Genomic DNA, 19,764 nt, shown 5'->3' with positions numbered 1-19,764 from the left:
ATATTTCTTTGAAGGTTAAATCTTTCTGGTTCTGATAGAAAGCCTTTCCCAGCAGATCTGCAGAAAACCTTATTCAGCCACTCAATACGTTCTGTTCTGTCTAACCACCAGTGATGTATTATGCTATATATCTGCACCCAGTAAATACTGTGTCATCACTGCTGATCTACAGTGCTATTACACATCTACATTTATCAGTCTGGGGTCAAAAGGCTATTTTTTCCTCGTTAAATATAGTCTTGTCACTGCTAATCTACAATGATCTATATCTTCACTAATTACTGCCTGATTATGTTTAGTGGATGCAGTATGTATTAGCCTATCAGTAATAATCTAATGCCAAATCCAATGTAATGCTACATATCAGCATTCTGTAAACACTGTCTAATCTCGACACGTATTAATCACAGCTGAAGTCGGATCATGTATTCGGTGATTGCGGTCTGCTCAGGAATGTCAACGGATAAAACAGGATTCTTTCTAAGATGTGTTGGGGCACTACACATTATTTCTATGCAATGAGACTATGCAAAAAAAGGGATAAAGACAGAAATCGAGGCAGAAATTAAGAACAACAGAGTAGCACTAAATCCCACATAAAACAGCAGACTTGCAGTAGAAAGACCATCAATCTGACTAATGACCTCTTCCTAATAAATCCTGAGTGATCAGTTGGAGAGGAAGTGATCCATAGTCTTTACTGTGCGTTTTTAGGACCACTGAATCAGAAAGTGCTGAGCTGGTGCTGATCTAGAGGGAGAGATCTCTCTCTTTCTCTCTTTTTCCCATGATGCTCCTGCGACTTTCTTATAATAATGGAACATTTGCAGCTAAGGAGGCTGTTTTACACACACACACACACACACACACGCAGAGGCAAAACAAACTAAACCTATTAAAACCAAATATGTCCTCAAAAGCTCCACATCTCTTTCCTCTCTCGTTCTCTTTCTTTCTCTCCCTCCTCGCCTGCTTATCTTTCGCCCAGTGGAGACACAGAAGATGAGATCAATTTTCGGATCTGAGCTTGATTAAATATCGACAAGGCCCGGCTCCCCCTCAGAAAGCAACTCTTTGATCACGAGATGAAAAGCTTTCAAAGTGCTCATCATTGTCTCAGAAATCAAACTTATTAAAGTTCGGCCTGCATATCGCTGAGCCCCAGAGCGCACACAACTCCCAAATTATACCCTTTTATAATGTAATTGTAGGCATTCAATAGGCTTTCAGTGTTTTCAGAGTCCCCGGAGCAAAGCATGATTGCAGATAGTAAAAAGAAAACTTATCCAGCTATTATCTGGCTATTCAATTTTTTTTTTCCTGCTTGAAAACTGACGCTTGAAATTAGATTGCAATTTTTTGCTGTCTTCGACTAAATATCTTTCAAAACCTTTGAAAAAAGTTTTTTGACTCTGAATATCTTTTGTAAACTTTTTGGCTATGATCCAGTGAAGATTGGAGAATAAGCAGATTGACATTTTTCAAAAGTATTCACCCATGAAGAGTGATGATGGAGGCTTTTTCTCAGCTCAGTACTTTACTTCACATTATGCTTTCACACATTCACTAAAATCCTCTGCTGTTGGTTGCTGTGCAGGTAAATGCATTGCATAAAAGTAGCATCTATGAGAACACTACTGGTATATAATAGCAGGTAAGCACTGTGCTCAAAGTTTGCCATTTCTTCTTTCCTTTCTCAAGATAATTTTAAAATTTGCATATGACGTTTATGTGCTCGAGGGAAGCTCTGACATACAGGATGCATGTGAGAGTGAGCTGCAAGAACTCGGCCCAACGGGACTAGAAGGTATTGACACATTTAGTTTGGCACTGGGCACATTTTCGTGTGTACGCTGCAGGTCTACCCCCATATACACTAAATCTCACTACACACGTGGTACTATACACTCTAGTCACTGTCTAGGCTCTGGGTCATGTGCACATCAACATTTTATGTTTATGCAGCCAAGTGTATGTTTTCCTTTCCACACCATCTGTGTTAGTTTGTTGCCTGCATTTCAGGATTATTGTTATCTCAACCATTTGCTGTATTCATGCCGGTAAATGCTATGATTTTTAGAAGACGACTCTGCAGGTCTCTGCTCACAACAGCAGTACCATGAGAGAAAAACTTAACTTAGTCCTTAAGAAGTCCTTATTATAGCATACAGAAATAGACTAAAACCAGTGACTGGCTGTAAGATGGGTGGGAAATCAATATAAACATTTATGGTTTGCTTTGGGTCAACAGGAATGTAAATTACAGTTACTGGGCCAAAACCTGCTAAACCACATGATGGTCATTAAATGTCCCCAAGCAGGGCACTAACGCTTCCAGACCCAGTCAACTCAGGCCTCTCTCTGGAATCATCAAGTAAAAAGAGACTCTGGAAACTAGTCTGTTCACGGTTTCCCATTAAAGAATAAGAAGCATTGTCTTAACATATACATAGTGAAGATACTGTACGTTGGAAACAACTTATTTGAAAGCTTTGTCTCATAAAAATTCTCTCTCTTTAAAAGCTTCATCTAAACAGACAATTTGCTTAGTAAGTGTGTTGTTATCTCATCATATCACCATTTTCTGTCTGTTGGCGGTGCTTGTTGGTGTCAGCTGCCATCTTGTGATTCACTGACTCATGAAAAAAAACCCTGTAAATGTCAAGTGATCTCTTGTAGCACTGTTTCAGCTTTACCAAAGTCCTTCAGTCTGCCTGTAAAGACACCAGGTGAAGCACTTTATTTGGAAAGTGGACACAAAAAGTAAAATATAAAATGCCAAAAGCAGAGAGCTAATCCATTTCCACAGAGTTTGTTGAATTGTTGAAGCAGTGCTTGACTAGGTGTACAGAGAGTAAGGAACGTTTTCTCTTTAATTATCCTTTACACAACTACTTCTGTTAGATTTTAATGAACAATTAATCACATCTTGACCCTTTCTGTGAGTGCAGGCTTTTTACTGAATAAATGGAAAACAAGGCCAGTTATTACTCTTTATGTCAGGACTTGTTAATCCATGAAGATTAATTATTCATAAAACTCCACAAGCAACTTTAACTGGAAAGATTGGGATGCCATCTTGGATCACAGTATCCTAAAGCACAACCATGGTGGCCCTCCTTTCTTTCTCTGCTCATCAGCCACGTTGGCTGTCACTGCTCATGCTGATGACCATGTACATCCACTGTTTGTAACAAATTATAGACATAAAGCATACATGACAAAGCATCTAACATTTTGGGGCAGTGAGTGAAAAATCTCATTGGTTAACTATTTTGTTATATCAATCAATTTGAAGGCAGCAAAACAAACATTAAACACTTAAATGGAAATGGTTTGGGTTATGCTGCCATAAATATCTTTTAAATAAAAGATATGTTCATCTTAAAATGTTTCCATGTCAAATAAAGCTGTATGCAGCAGTAAAGAGGCATCAGAGGATCCTCTGAATCCTGGTGAGAGTGAATGTTCCAAATTCACAAACTAAAAATAAAAGGCAGCTAAACTACTTCTAGCTCCAAGTCACCAGCAGCAAACACACACACATAGAGAGAGCCAGAGCCAAAGGGAGCAGAGGGGCTCAGGGAGACAGATTGTCTTTTAATTGGTTGAAAACTGCAGAGCTTTGAGATGGGCTGAAGGGGAGGACACACACACACACACACACACAACACACAACACACAATGTCCTCTGTGATAGTAAGGAGACGTAGCAGGTCCCTGCTGACTGAGTGGTATAATGAGCTGAACCCAAGCCAAAATCTGGAGGTGTGTGTCTATCTGTTTGTATTGTATGTGTGTGCAGCAACCTGCTGATGTCAGGAGAGTAAATGTGTGTGTGAGAGAGAGAGATGGTTTTGTTCTGCTGTACCATCACTGTATCTCTACAGTAACTTTTGGCAGCTCAGTGCTTCTATGCTCGTCGGCCAAAAGTCTGACTAATTCAGGTTTCTGAAGACTGATATCCACACAGATAATCTAAAACTGAAGATGCTGATAGACGATGTGTGTTACCTCCTGATGGTGCGCAGCAGGGTGGATCTGGCCTCATTGTGGAACGTGATGATGATGGAGGTTGGAGGAAGATCAGAGTCGTAGTGAAGGGTGGTGCACCTACAGAGAAAGAGAGACAGAGAGCGAGTTCCATCAATAATAAGCAGATTCCTAGAAGTTCCCTGAAAGATCCATCATTTCAATAAGCTTGAAATAAAATAAAAAACATTTGGAGGTTTCAGATTTGAGACTATGAGACATGTCATTGTATCAAAAGCAAAACTTCTGAAATTAAGGATCAACGATCAAAAATAAACTGTTTTTACGTGTGTGTCCTACATGAATCATGATGCTCTGTATTAATGCTCATTAGTTATATTGCATGAGGAAAATATCCTCAACACTGTCGCATTCACATTCATATATTCAACTGTCTGCCTACACACACACACACACACACACACACACACACACACACACACACCAACCAAGTGATCAGACCAGACCTGTTGAAGATGAATTATAGATAACCAGCCAGAGGCTCATTTAAATACACCACATAACTGTGTGTGTGTGTGTGTGTGTGTGTGTGTGTTGTGTACTGCCTTCGCTGGGTCAGCAGTCTTTTCTTCTAAAAGAGCAGAGGCAGACACACACACATACATACACACAGTATAATGAGAAGACTGGCCTTTACCTATCAAATTGATGGATTGGTGACATTTTCAAACAGAAACAGCCTGCTTGTTCTGTTCTGGCCTTCATTTTTAAAAACCTCACCTTTCTCAAATGTGTGTGTGCCCGTGTAAAACACGCTGCACCATTAGCCATCTTAATGTGAGGTTCTCTGCTGCTTATTTAATCTAGTTCCATAATTGTAGTATAATTATTTGTTCAATGAAGGTGTTGGATTGTTCAAAAACATTTAAAGATGAAATATGTTATTGATTTCCCACATTTTCTTACACTTCATAAGAAGGTGAGGGATAAAACACTGACAAGTTCTGCCATTCAAAAACATGTATAAGTTAATCCAACAAATCACACTCATCAGAGTCAAACACCATCTGAACCACACCTGTGCTTATTTGACATACAAATTGAAAAACGTAATATTCCAGTTTAGCATAGCTTGATATTCTGTTTGTCGGCAATGAGAAGAAAGTCCTATTCACTTGTGGAAAATGTTGTGACGTTAAGTAATTTCAGTCCTACAATATTGTTTGGTCCCTTAAAGTTGTATCACAAGGCATATTTTTTTGTATCATAACATCAAACTGAACAACATGTAATTAACTATACCAGTCATATTAAATTATAGGTGTTAGGTCTCATTGATTGACAGCAATAGTTTTTGTAAACATAATTACAAAGCCATAAAAGCCCCAACATGTGTCTTAGCTTGCCACAAAGACAAGTTGGGAAGCTCTTCTCTGTTGATGCTCTACTTTTGTAGTTGAAAAAAGATAAGATATACTTTTTTCACATAAAATGTTTTAGTGCTTGTGGCTCAGAGGCAAGAAAATCTGTCTACTTTTTAAGCATATGAAATAAAATGACACCAAAAACATGTCGACTAACTGTGATCGGAGGGAAATTCCATATCAGAGGACATCAACAAAATGTGGATTAAAAAGCCAGAATCTCTATGAAGTCTGGGCAGTTCAGCTCATCTGTCCAAACAAAACTTGTACATGTAACTCAGAAAACATGACTTTACACTTTTTAAATTTATTTTCATGGATCTCATGAACTTCATGAACTTCCTTCAACTATTCATATATTTTGTTGTTGGGTTATGTCTTATATTCTACATCATATTCCTAACAAGTACTACTATAAGAAATGAGCTGCATGTGTCCTCCATTAGACTTTTGGTGCAATATATCCAATATCTTGTGGCTTTAGCTCCCACAAAAACTCTGGTGTGTCCCATCAAAGTGTCCCTGAGCCAATCATTAAACCACCTCCTGCGATTTGCTGTGGGGTTAGAGCACAGGCTCCCACTCCTAATTTGTTGTATTAACAGGTCGGCAAGCAGGATCAGTCAGTGCACACGAGCACCCGGCTGTGAAATAATACTATCAGCACCTCATTAACTCGCAATTTGATTTTTTTAGTTTAGAGGCACGATAATTAACTGGGGAAACAATATCGCCAAAGCAGATTACAGTGTAAGAATTCAGAAACAAACATATGATTCATGCTTTTATTGTTGTAACATGCACATGTGTCGATGCAAGAAGAGGGTTCAGTGTCCTGCTCAGGGGCATGGTGGCAAGTGGTGGTAGGTTTCAGTCAGTGGTTGGAAGATCTCCTTCTGTCGCTACCCTTCATTCTTTCTTATTCAGTCTTCTAACTTTCTTTTTCACTTCCTGCTTTTTCATTTCTGTTTTCTTTCCTTCCCCGTTTACTTTGTTGTAATTTTTCTTAACGGCATTGTCAGCTGTATTTTCTATAATCAAAACAATATATAGGCGAATTAATGAACACAATCTGATGACAGAAAGCCTAAAATTAAATACAAATGCATACAGACACACACACACACACACACACTTTGGAAAGCTGAGCTATTTGAAATTGAAGGCCAGAACAGGCTGTGAGCAGACTGTTGTCGCTTTGCATTCACATTTCTTTCTGTCTTTCTTTGCTTCCTCCTTTCTTTCACCCTTCCTTCTTTCCTTTTCCATTGTCTCTATCCTTCTGGTACTAAGAATAAGAATATACACTGCATATATATATATATATATGTCATATTATATCCCATCATGCCCCTCTCTGCTTCCTCCATCCCTTTATCTTCCCATCTCCATCTATGGTTTTCCTGCAGTTGATTTATTCAGCAGCTCTACCAGAGAGGAACGATAAGAAGATAAAGATACTGCTACTATGTGTGTGTGTGTGTGTGTGTGTATGTGTGTGTGTGAGTGTGTGAGAGAGAGACAGAGAGAGAGGGACGAACGAGGCCAAGAGACGCAGTGACAGACAGGCAGAGAGAGAGACAGACAGAGATGTACAGATAAAAGTTGTGCTGACAGATGACTGATGTTGAAGCTGATATGAACAAGCTTCCATACTCCCCGAGCGTATGTATGTGTGCGTGTGTGTGTGAGTGTGTTCCTGATGCATCAAAGCCCACACAGGGAAGGAAACGGGAGCAAATACATGAGAGGGAGGAAGATAGATGAAGAGGAGAGGGACAGGAGGAAACAGAGAAGAGGGATAAATGATGGGTGAGGAGAGAAGAAAAAGAGTCAAATAAGCTGATAAAGGAGAAACAAAGGAGGTAAGAGGAGAGTAGAGGAGGTTTAAAGAAATAAGAAAATGTTAGAGGATACAAATGACAAGAAAAGGGAGGTGACAGTGTAAGAACAAATATGAGGAAGAGGAGGGAGGAGGAGGAGGGGAGGGATTAGGAAAGGAAAACAGAAAGGAGAGAGGATGAGGAGAGAGTCATGGTGAGAAAGTGGAGAGGACTGAAGAAGAGTGGGATACGAGGGGAGAAGAAAGAGAAGAAGAAAGTGGTAGAAAAATGTAGATGAGAAAAAGGGAAAATACACGAGAAAGAGAAAAAGAGAGGTGGAGAAAAGAAGGAGATGGAAGGGCAGAGGAGACAACAGACAACAGAAAGAAAATGTACGAGGGGGAAGAAGAAGAAGAAGGGAGCATAGGAAGAGAAGAGGAGAGGATGAGAGGACAAAGAAAGGACAGTTAACTGAGGGAGAAAATAAATGAGTAAGAGGAGCAAAGAGGGAAAATTAACCAAAAGAGAGGAGAGGAGCAAACAGATCCTAGGGAGGGTACTGAAGGTGGAAAAAGACTAAGGGAGAGTAAGAAAAAGAACAGTAGTGAAGAAATTGAGACCAAAATGTAGAGGGGTAAAAAAGTGGAGGAAAAGACAAGAACAAGAGATAAATAGAAAAAAGAAGAGATAGAAAGAGGACGGCTGACTTAAGATGAGGAGTAAAGAAAACCAAAAAAGAAAGAACTGCAGAATTAAAAAAAAATGAAAAAGAGAGTAGCTAACAAAAACAGACACAAATTGATTTTAAGAAAGATTTTAGAACAGTACCACCATAAATCACAGAGAAAAAAAAAAACACACAAATGTATTCGTTACCAACGAGCATCACAAAACTAGACCATCATGTGCCAGTGTACACAAAACTCAATGCAAAGCCCATTTTAATGCTGCATATCTCCATACAATCTAGTTTGATTAGGCAAGAGATGAGAAGACTAGATGGAAAGAAAACAAGAAAGCAAAAGGAGAAAGGGTAAAAAGGAGAAAAGAACAATGAAAAGAAAGGAGGAGGGGAGAGGAAACAAGAAAACATTGGAGGTGCAGACAGGAAAAGAGAAGATGACAAAATCATTTATATTTGATGAGCAGAGCCATTTGAGGAGTGGATGTTAGTGGTGTGTGTGTTTTTGTGTGTATGTTTTTGTGTGTGTGTGTGTGTGTGTGTGTGTGTGTGTTGGTTCATCTGGAGGTGAGATAAACACATGAAAGGACAGGTCAAAACCAGCGGAGTCCACAAACACACACACACACACAGTCCCTCTCTGCGGGAGGTGCAGCTGACCTGTCAAAGTGTGTGTTCGTGCTGCAAAATACTAATGGCCACTGATGTAGCCCTGAGATACTGTCAGACCTTTTCACACACATACACACACACACACACAGACGCATGCGTGCACGCACACACACACTGTGTACCTACCTGCAGCCTCTGATTAACACCTCTACCGCTCTGTCCTTCACTTGTTCTGCCTCTCAGCTTTTTTCTATTCTTTTTTCCCTCAATTTCTCTCCCTCTCTCCCTGTGCCCTGCCTTGCCCTCTCTGCCTCTCAGTCTTGTCTTGTTTTCTCTTTTCAGCTCTGTTCACTCCTGGGCTGGCTGGAAAGTTACAAACATAATGGCAGTATCACAAAAAACGTGTCTTGTATCCAGATTGTATCTGGATATGATTTTAACCTGATTACGTTTACACCTGGTATTAATACGTGTCAACAGTGTGCACAATGAAAACTTCTGTCATTTTACTAGTTTACATTGAGTTAACTCAACAGTGCATGAGTTCACGTTCACAAACGGATATGTTCAGTTCACCAGAAAACACGAGCATGTTCAATGAATGACACTCTTTAAGGGCATTCATGCACAACACTGTATGGACACACTACCTCTCTGCACTGTCAAATTTTGGATTTTATTTGTGAAAGTCTGTGCCCGGTACGTATTTCTGCCCAAGCAGTTGTTGTATGTGGATTGACAACACATTTGCATTTACACTTGTGTTCAGTGTGGTCACAATGCATCTCTGACAACCTCCAGAGGTGGTTTAGCCGATCAGATTACAATCTGTCCTCAATCCGTGTTGGGTGCAGTTACACCTGTAGTCAAGCAGTATCTGATTGGAATCCAATCAGTCCAAATACATTTTAATTCCAGGTGCAAAGGGAGACTTAGAAATACCACTGCTGAGAAGAAATACAGGACTGTTTTTGGGCTAAATGCTGCGATAAAGGCAGTTAAGTGCTTCACAAAAGGTAGACGTTACATATAACATATGCATGGTCCTTCCAGTTTTTCAGTTAATCCATTGCTCTGTGAAGTTTTACCTGTTTTCAGCACCTCACAATAACTTCAATTATTCCAGTATGTGGAAGCCCAAAAAGTAGGATTCTAGGAAACGTAATTCTCTGAATACGTGACTCTACTTTAGATTTGTGGCTTAATTTTCAAGACTTGACTCACTAATGACTTGACTTGAAACAAGAAAGCAAAAACTCTCTTGAAACTTGACTTGCTCCAAAATACAATGAACAAAATTATAAATGCAACACTTTTGTTTTTGCCCCCATTCATCATGAGCTGAACTCAAAGACCTAAGACTTTCTCTAAATCTCTAAATCTAGTGAGCACTTCTCCTTTGCCGAGATAATCCATCCACCTCACAGGTGTTGATATCAAGCTGCTGATCAGACAGCATGGCTATTGCACAGGTGTGCCTTAGGCTGGCCACAATAAAAGGCCACATGAAAATGTGCAGTTCCATCACACAGCAAAACGCCACAGAGGCCGCAAGTTTTGAGGGAGCGTGCAATTGGCATGCTGTCTGCAGGAATGTCCACCAGAGTTGTTGCCTGTGAATTGAATGTTCATTTCTCTACGCAGACCACGTGTAACCACACAAGCCCAGGACCTCCATTTCCAGCATCTTCACCTCCAAGATCGTCTGAGACAAGTCACCCAGACAGCTGGTGCAACAATCGGTTTGCATAACCAAAGAATTTCTGCACAAACTGTCAGGAACCGTCTCAGGGAAGCTCATCTGCATGCTTGACGTCCTAATCGGGGTCTCGACTGGTGGTCACACCAGATACTGACTGTTTTCCGGACCTCCCCGGACCCAGCCAATACAGTGAAACTGCACATTTTCGAGGTGGATTGTGTGGTGGCCTTTTGTGTACATAGAGAAAGTCTTAGATTGAGTTCAGCTCATGATGAATGGGGGCAAAAACAAGTGTGTTTATAATTTTGTTCAGTGTAGTTAAAATAGCCAGGCTATTAGCACATTGCTAACAGGACGTTTGTTCATTTCTTTGCATTAAATATTCTTTATTTCCTGGGTTCCTGTGTTATCCTGTGTGTATTTGCAAACTATGCAGGAACGGTGAACTTCACATGGAACAAATGGAAAGTGCTTACAGTATGCAAATACAGTACACTGAACAGCTATTTTTACAAAAAGATGAGAAAAGTATCAAATATCTTCTTCTTTTTTCAATGTGATATTCTTAAGAATAAACACGTGCAATGGGAACTGTAATATCATTTTGTTTTTGCTTGGGCAGTATGATATGGAACAATGTCAGTTTAATCTGAGCAGAGTAGCAGCACGTCTGGTGCAGTAAGATATTTTGGTAAGCTTTTCACCTCTGGCCTTCCTTTCTTTCTCTTCCCACTATCTCAGTCTCGCTTCTTTTCAGGTGTTCACAGAGGAGAAGATGGCCTAGTTTTGGCTGGTTAGGCAACATCCATTTACATATTTATACACTGCTGGTGAATGAGGGAGCGACAGATTTCTCTTCTACTGATCGAGAGAAAGAGCAGAAAAGAAAAAAGAGACAGCGAGGGACAGTTGATAATGCCTCAATTCTTCGTTTACTGGAAAATTCCATTAGGAAAATTTTCGAGTCAATGACTCCAATGAATGAATAGCTCAAATGAATAGTTTCAGCAGATTCAACAATTTTAATTGAAGCAGGTTCAATCCCCAAAAGGAGTGAAGGGGCATACATGTTTTGCAAAAGAAAAACTGACCAGGCTGTGGCCTCATATTTCTTCTGCTGCTAAAGTCGAGAGTTGAATTAATTTTTACTTTTATAAAACAACGAGTTCATTCACAATGCAGTGTACACCACACAATCTGCAGAACTAGTAAGCTTTCTCTCAAACGCACACAAAGACCGTTATGAACACATTAAGGTAAAATTAAACTTTGATTCATATTGCATCTCAGCAGACTTTTAAAAGATAAAAACAACACAATCTTCCTCTTACAAATGAAATGTTGATTTCATGAGCAAGAAAAAAACACCATCAGCCAGATAACTACACATTCTAAACAAGTATTATATAACACACAAGTAGGCAACTCATGCACCTACCCGGCCAGGCACTAACATGTCGTTAACAGCTGTTTGGGAGGGGAACACCGTTGCCAGTGCGGATAAAGCATGCATGCAACTTACATAAGCATGTTTGCAACTTATATAACGTCACCTCAGTCAGTTTTATGTCTTTCTGTCTCTCTTCACTACTTGTGCTCCTGTTACATTCAACTTTAGCATTTATTATGCAAATGTCACTTCAGTAATAGTTACATTATCTTACTTAATTTTTCCACCAAATGTCATTGACTCTCCAGAAACATGTCAGCTCTGGTCATTTGTTCAAACACTTAAAATTAACCACAACATGAAAGCATGGATCCATCCTGCCTTGTATCAACGGTTCAGGCTGCGGTGGTGATGGTGGTGTAATGGTATGTTTCTTGGCACACTTTGGGCCCCTTAGTACCAGTTGAGCATTGTTTAAATGTGACAGTCTACCTGAGTATTGTTGCTGACCATGTCCATATCTTTATGACCACAGTGTACCCATCTTCTGATGGCTACTTCCAGCAGGATAATGCAGCATATCAAAAAACTCATATCATCTCAAACTGGTTTCTTTAACATGACAATGACTACAATGCACTCAAATGGCCTCCACAGTCACCAGATGTCAATCAAATAGAGCACCTTTGGGATGTGGTGGAACAGGAGATTCGCATCATGGATGTGTAGCCGACAAATGTGCAGCAACTGTGCGATGCTATCATGTCAATATGGAGGAATGTTTCTGAGGAATGTTTCCAACACCTTGTTTAAAGAATGCCACAGAGAATTAAGGCAGTTATGAAGGCAAAAGGGGGTCCAACCCAGTACTAACAAGTACACCTAATAAAGTGGCCAGTGAGTGTGTGTGTTTATATTTTAATATACTATAGTATATGTTATAACAAACAAACAGAATTGCAAATAAAACCTCCTTAGGAAGCTTATGGTGTGATATTCCATAAATATGTGATATATGCAGTGTGAGATAAAATGTTTGTTTACAGTATCTACATAAATAACAAATGAGATGCATGGAAAATTAGTACTAGAAAAGCACTGCATATTCAAGGGACATTTTACAGCATGAAGAAGAGGAAACACTTTCTTGGTGTGCCATTACTCATATTACTCTGTAGTGACTGTGCTGTAAATCATTCGGGAATACGTTCCCTTTGTGTCTGTGTGTTTAAGAGACGGGAGGGTTGCTGTCATGTCTGAAATATCTGTTGTATTGCCCTTCACAGGACAACTGATGGACAACACTGTTGTCAGTTCAACATCCAGTTCCTCTGTTTGATCCTCAAAATCAAATCCACTCCACATCTGATGTGTGAAAAATCTATTGTTGAAAACTTTGGAAAACCTATAAAAACCTGCACTGTACAGTACACCCAAACAGCCACACTGATGTCCTTTCAAAAGGTTTTGTCACACTACTTTTGTCTTTGCTTCTAATTATTCGCCTGACCACAGGAGGTTGCTTGTCAAGAAAATGTAAGCAGAGGTCTCTTTAGATATTTGAACAAGACTGAAGCTGACTTTTATCACAGTCTCTCAAAAATACATTAATAGTAATTGCACTTCTTTTAGTTTCTACCAAGTCGAATCACCTATAGATGAATTGAATGCCACACAACAGTACACACAGCATTCTCATGAAACCCACGACAATAATGTTTGTGTAAACTTTGGGTATCAATGACTGACTTTTCATAGAGGTGAAAACAGTTCAAACATGCAGTTTTGACCAGGTAAATGATCTATTCACACTGTTACTCCTGCTGTACTTTTAAAAACAACAAGTCAAACAGTGTTTGTGTGTCATTCATACATCAGCTGTTGATTTGAGCTGTGTGTTTAATTGTTATGTTGTCATGTAGCCCAGTCATGATGTGGTATGTGGGACAATGAGGCTACAACAACAAACAATGAACTTTAGAAAGCCACTACATCCAAAATCAATATACAACACTCAAAAAAATGATCTAGACTCTCTCTTATGACACTCACATGTCAGTATTTTCAAGCAGATGGTGAAGTCATCTGAAGATTCAAGACTTTAAGAAGAAGAGACCTTATTTTGAAGTAGTCTGCTTCATTATCTTCACTCTACAACTGTCCTGCCACATTATCCTAACAGCTAAATATTCCTTCTGATCTGAGCTAAATTGGGCCAAGTAAACAGATTTGACTGCAGACACTGATTTCATCCATCTAAGTGGATTTCCCTAACAGACACCCTCAATTCTGTGTCTGTGAAAGTGTTATAATTTTATGTTTTTGTTGCATAAATAATCAATATGAATGAAAGAATAAACATTTAGGTGACATTGTGCAGTCACTGAATCACACATTTTACTTAGTATTACCTCCACCATAATGTTTTTTCTCTCCTTTATTTGAAACTACTCCATAAAAACTAAATTTAGTGGAGGAGGGTGTGAGGTTGTCACACATACTGCAAATCCTGGCAAGGATTAATAAGGTAGAGCAACTTCCAAACTAACTCCAACACCCACCATCATATTAAAAAAGGAGAACACTGTCACCCAGGAGGGCTGGTTTTGGCCTCTCCAACAGGCTAATGTGAGAAACCCCCACAGCAAGAATGCTAAAAACAGCTTAAATAGAAGACACATGATGGCTTCAGAGCCAAGTAAAATTTGAGGACTAGCTGTTATTGGTGGAGTTGAGAAATGGGGAGGGGGTGTCATAGATGAACAAAGGCAGAGATTTTCAGATACAACAGAAGATAGGATGCTTTTTTTAATTTGAACAACTCCCGGGGCACCTCTCGGTTCCTTGTTAGTGCTGCCGCAATCTCCCAGTGGAGCGGGGAGGCTTGTGTTTTCCAGAGTTTTCCGACTGTTTAAAAAAACATGAGGCTAGAACTGCTGGGAGAGATGCTTCACCCTGGTGCTGCTTATATATTTGTGCTTTACAGTTCCACAACTCTGACTGCTTCTGATTGTGTGTGTGTGTGTGTGTGTGCGTGTGCATGTGTGTGTGTAGTTGTGTTGCACAGGTATTTGCACTTGTATGGAAACATTTTGGGTGAATTTGAGTTTCTGTGTTTTTGTGTGTGTATATGGGAATGTCTGTATATGTGCTGGTGTATACTTGATGCAGTTGTTTGAAAATCACAGTGCTGAAACAACCAAGGATAATTTAATTTAATTATCAAGACATGAAACAACATGAAATTACCTATTGTATCACATAATAATAATAATAATAATAATAACCTGCACTCTCTGTTACAGGATTTGCATTTTCAGACATTTCATTTCATTGGTTGAAGATACCAGTCTCCCTGCGATCTGTTATTTTCTCTTCCACCTCTTGTGGGAAGCAGGGGTCTCGTTAGTTGCCTTTTTTTCTCCTTCTGTTTTATATTGTTATGTAAGTAAACCTCTTTGAAGAAACTTTGCAGACAGACACCACACATGAGTGGGTATCTGTGTCATGAAAGTAAAAAACCCCATGAGGACGATCCTGACTTTTTGTTGGGAATGGAGATGCAACTGGTACAAAGCAGAGCCAAGCTGTATCACAGAAAAATCTGTGATATTAATTTGAATATGAATATATTTATATAGCAGATTCTTATAATGCATATAGTTTTAAATGCATTTTAAGTATAGTATTATATGCATATGTATACTACTACATACTGCGATTCGCCTGTTACTCATGCCGCCTCACCAAGCTCCGTGTGTTGTCGCATCTTTAATGAACAAAGTGTTTCAAAGTTTTGCGCATTCTTTCAGAGCCAAAGCCAACACCTGTCTGATTCCAACACCAACAATCTGGTCGATCACTTCAATCATATCTGCTTGTTGTCACTAAATATTACTGCTCCTCTAAAGGTTAGGCCTACGTCTAAAGCTAGTAAACAACCCTGGATAAATGACAGCATTCGCAGCCTAAAAAGGGAATGCAGGAAAGCAGAGCGCAGATGGAAAAAATCCAGTCTCCAAGTCCATTACCTCAGTCTGAAGGATTTATTAATTAACTACAATAAATGGTTAAGGATGCGAGAACACACTATTTTTCTGAACTCATTACTACACATAAACACAATCCCAGGTTTCTGTTTAAGACTGTGGATCAGCTGGTAAACCCAACCCCTCCTTGTGCCTCAGCTGGAAGTAATGATGACTGTGAATTGTTTTTATCTTATTTTACCAATAAGGTGGTGTCAATCAGAGCCTCTATTACCCCCGTGGCCTCTTACTCAGAGGTCCCTCACCAGCAACAACAGAGTTTTAACCAGTTTTATCCCATCGACTTGTCTGAGCTTTTAAAAACAGTATCACAAATGAGAGTGTCCTCCGGCCCACTTGATATAATACCTACAAAATTTTTACTGAAAGTAATAGATTCTGTTGGGCCCCATTTGATCTCTGTTTTCAACAGCTCCCTATCTACTGGTTGTGTCCCTGATTATTTTAAAACGGCTTGCGTGAACCCACTTTTAAAGAAACCTGGTTTAGATCCCTCCCTCCCACATAATTTTAGACCAATTTCAAAACTGCTTTTTATTGCAAAGATTCTAGAAAGAATTGTGTCCAAACAGCTGCTCACTGTGCTGGAAAATTATTTGAAAAGTTTCAGTCTGGTTTTAGGAAGTACCACAGCACTGAGACTGCCCTGCTTAAAGTCACCAATGACCTTTTAATGTCTGCTGATGAAGGTATGTGCTCAGTCCTTGTACTCCTGGACCTTAGCGCTGCTTTTGACACCATTGATCACAACATCATGTTAGACAGACTGAGGCACTGGGTGGGGATCTCTGGTACTGCTCTAGAATGGTTTTCATCCTACCTGTCAAATAGGAAGTTTTGCGTGTCTGTAAACAACTATGTCTCTTCATTCTGTCCAGTTAAATATGGTGTGCCTCAGGGGTCGGTCTTAGGACCCATTTTGTTTTCCTTGTATCTGCTTCCCCTTGGACATATTATCCATAAACATGGCATTTCTTTTCATATTTATGCTGATGACACACAAATATACTTGCCCGTCAGATCCACAGACCCTGGAATGCTGAGTTCACTTAACAACTGCCTTTGTGAAGTTAAAAAATGGATGTCAAATAATTTCCTCCAGCTGAACTCAGACAAAACAGAAATCCTGGTCATCGGGTCTCAGCAGATGGCAAATCAAATACTGCCATCTGCTGGTTCCCTAGTAAATCACATTAAGCCTGTGGCAAAGAACCTTGGTGTTTGGTTTGATAGTAATTTAAATTTCGAGCAGCACACCACAAAGCTTGTTCAATCATGTTTTTATCAACTTAGAAATATAGAAAAATTCGATCTATGTTAACTTTTAAGGACACCGAGACCATTTTACACGCCTTCATCTCATCACGCCTGGATTATTGCAACAGCCTTTTCACCTGTTTAACCCAAAAATCTATTGATCGACTCCAGACTGTCCAGAACTCAGCTGCCAGGCTTTTAACCAGAACAAAGAAATATGACCACATTACTCCTATTTTAGCTTCATTACACTGGCTCCCAGTATGTTTTAGAATTGACTTTAAAATTCTATTGATCACTTTTAAAGCTCTTCATGGCCTCTCGCCTTGTTATATTTCTGACCTTTTAGTCCCATACGCACCAGCACGTACCTTGAGATCCTCGGCAGAGGTCTGTTGTCTGTTCCAGAGTCTCGACTGAAAACTAAAGGGGACAGAGCGTTTGCTGTCAGGGCCCAGAGGCTCTGGAACAGCCTGCCCGAGGAAATCAGGTCGGCTGAGTCAGTGAACTCTTTTAAGTCCCTTCTTAAAACATACTTTTATAGGAGAGCTTTTCCCGATCTTATTTGACTTTATTTTATCCCTTTTATTTTATTGTATTTTACTAATTTTATATTAAATTTTCATGCTCTTATCTTTTTTGTATTATTCTTTACACTTGTTAAAGCACTTTGTAACTTGTTTTTGAAAAGTGCTCTACAAATAAGGATTATTATTATTATTATATTATTACATTATGCACTTATTTTTGTACATGCTGCTGTGACATTTCAATTTCCCAGTGTGGGGTATAAAGTTTATCTTACTACAACAATGGTACTACTACATAATCCTCATGTTACTTACAACAACTTCTACAATTACTGCGCTACTGCTACTACTAGTACTATTTCTACCATTGCTATCATCACCACAACTACAACTGCCTCTAGAAGAACTATCGCTATATTACTAAAGGTATTTTCACTTCTTCATTATCTACTACTAGTAGTGTTACCACTACTACATGTAGTGCTACTGCTACCACTACTATGGATTTAAATCTCTGGGATCTGCACTCCTGCTTTCACTATCACACCACTAGTACTACCTTTACTCTGCTCTGTGTCAGACGGTCTGAAGAAAGTAGCCTACTACCATATCAGCAGAGCAATAAGCCAGACTCATGCACAGCAGAGAGGCAGTTTGATTTTGTTAAAACATTATGACTTCATTCTCATCAGAAAACAATTTTATTCTTGTTATATTTGGACTTTTGTCTCAAATGTTATTCTGCAAATATCAAACACAGATATGTGGGAGAGATTCAGAATGTGCAGAAAGTTTTGAACATCAGCAGAAAACCTGATGAAACACACAAGTTATTAAAGTCCAGGAGTTTATAACTGAATTCAAATTAATACATTTATCACTGAGGTGAAACTTTACTTCAGTCGTGCCTGCATGTGTGCCTGACTCAGCAGGGATGAAATTAAATGGGAAAGTTGATCTACAGGATAAACATATCTGATAGCAATACAGAATTGTCACCTGTCACCTGAATTCTGTGTTTCCTTTTATATAAATATAGACTTTCCTCAATAAATTGGTACAGAAAACAGGAAATTAAATGTTAAAAGCAGAAATTTTTCAGGGGAGGACCCCCAAACCACCCCATTATTATTATCTGTGATAATTATAATCAGTAATAATTATAAAGATCATAAGAAATGTATTTATATGGCCTATGATATTTATTAATTAAAATGTAGCTCAATGATTTATAGGTTTTTGTGGGCTGATACAAGTAGAGGTCACTTATTGTTGCTTTATAGACTTACCTTGGGTAGGTGGCGGAGGAAGGTGGGGGAACAGGTGAAAACATAAAAGATTTCTGGGCTGGGCTAAGCCCCCAACGTTTCAAGATCCTGGAAACGCCCCTGCTGCCACTTTTGTTACTATAGCAGTACACAACTGCAGCTGCCACTTCACTACTAATACAGCCATTGTACTATAATGTACAACCATTGTACTATAATGTACAATGGCTGTATTACACTACACTTCTAACACTAGTACTAAAACTCCTACTACTGCTATTACTAATACTGCTGCTGCCACTGACACCAAATCTACTACTACTAACACTACAACCATTACTTCACTATGGTATGAATGCTACTACTGCAACTGCTTGTACCCCTGTTATTATTCGCAACCCTACTACAATCTATCTATATTCCTGCAAAAAGATTGCTCAATTATTCTGGTGAGCAAGAGTTCTGGTGACAGAAGTGTTTCTCTATTCATGACAGGAACAAATGTAATTGGAATTTTTCAGAGTACATGATCCTGTTTTGTCTGTTGATGATAGAGCATGATTGATCATTTGCTTTTGTTTTGTGTATGAATTTGAGAGAGTACAGGAAATAGAAAGAGAGCGGGACAAAGGGGTTAAGAGTGATAAAAACTAACTAAATGAGAGTGTGTACAATATTATACCTAATATTTACATTTACATTTACATTTATTCATTTAGCTGACGCTTTTATCCAAAGCGACTTACATTAATACTAACATTAACGGCACTATCACTGATAACAATAACACCATTATGCCCTCGTTCACACACCCACTCTGTTCTTCCATCACTTTCTTTCTCTCCAAATTCTTTCTTCCTTCCCGCTCTCTGTTTCTGTACCTCCCTTCTCTCTATCTCTGTGTCTCTGTCTCTCTCCTTTCATCCTGTCATGTCAGAGCAAAGAGAAACCAGGATCTAAACTCAGACAAGGCTTTGAACAATAAAGCAGATGAAAGATCTGTCACTGAGAAAGACAGAGAGAGAGAGAGAGAT

At 39.2% G+C, this 19,764-nt stretch overlaps 1 protein-coding gene across 1 annotated transcript in view; it reads right to left on the bottom strand.

The window, feature by feature from the left end:
* Positions 1–19,764, bottom strand: part of galnt14 (UDP-N-acetyl-alpha-D-galactosamine:polypeptide N-acetylgalactosaminyltransferase 14 (GalNAc-T14)) — a 168,052-nt gene that overhangs the window by 62,141 nt on the left and 86,147 nt on the right. Inside the window, exon 3 of the mRNA XM_038726536.1 lies at positions 4,015–4,113. Within this exon, the coding sequence (XP_038582464.1) occupies positions 4,015–4,113 (99 nt within the window). The remainder of the gene's footprint in view (positions 1–4,014; positions 4,114–19,764) is intronic.

This window comes from Micropterus salmoides, unplaced genomic scaffold, assembly GCF_014851395.1.
Source record: "Micropterus salmoides isolate LMB-PRFRI ecotype aquatic unplaced genomic scaffold, ASM1485139v1 Ms_hic_scaffold_18, whole genome shotgun sequence".
Lineage (NCBI taxonomy): Eukaryota > Metazoa > Chordata > Actinopteri > Centrarchiformes > Centrarchidae > Micropterus > Micropterus salmoides.
The sequence above is the reverse complement of the archived record's forward strand: the minus strand, read 5'-3'. Positions and strand labels throughout refer to the sequence as shown.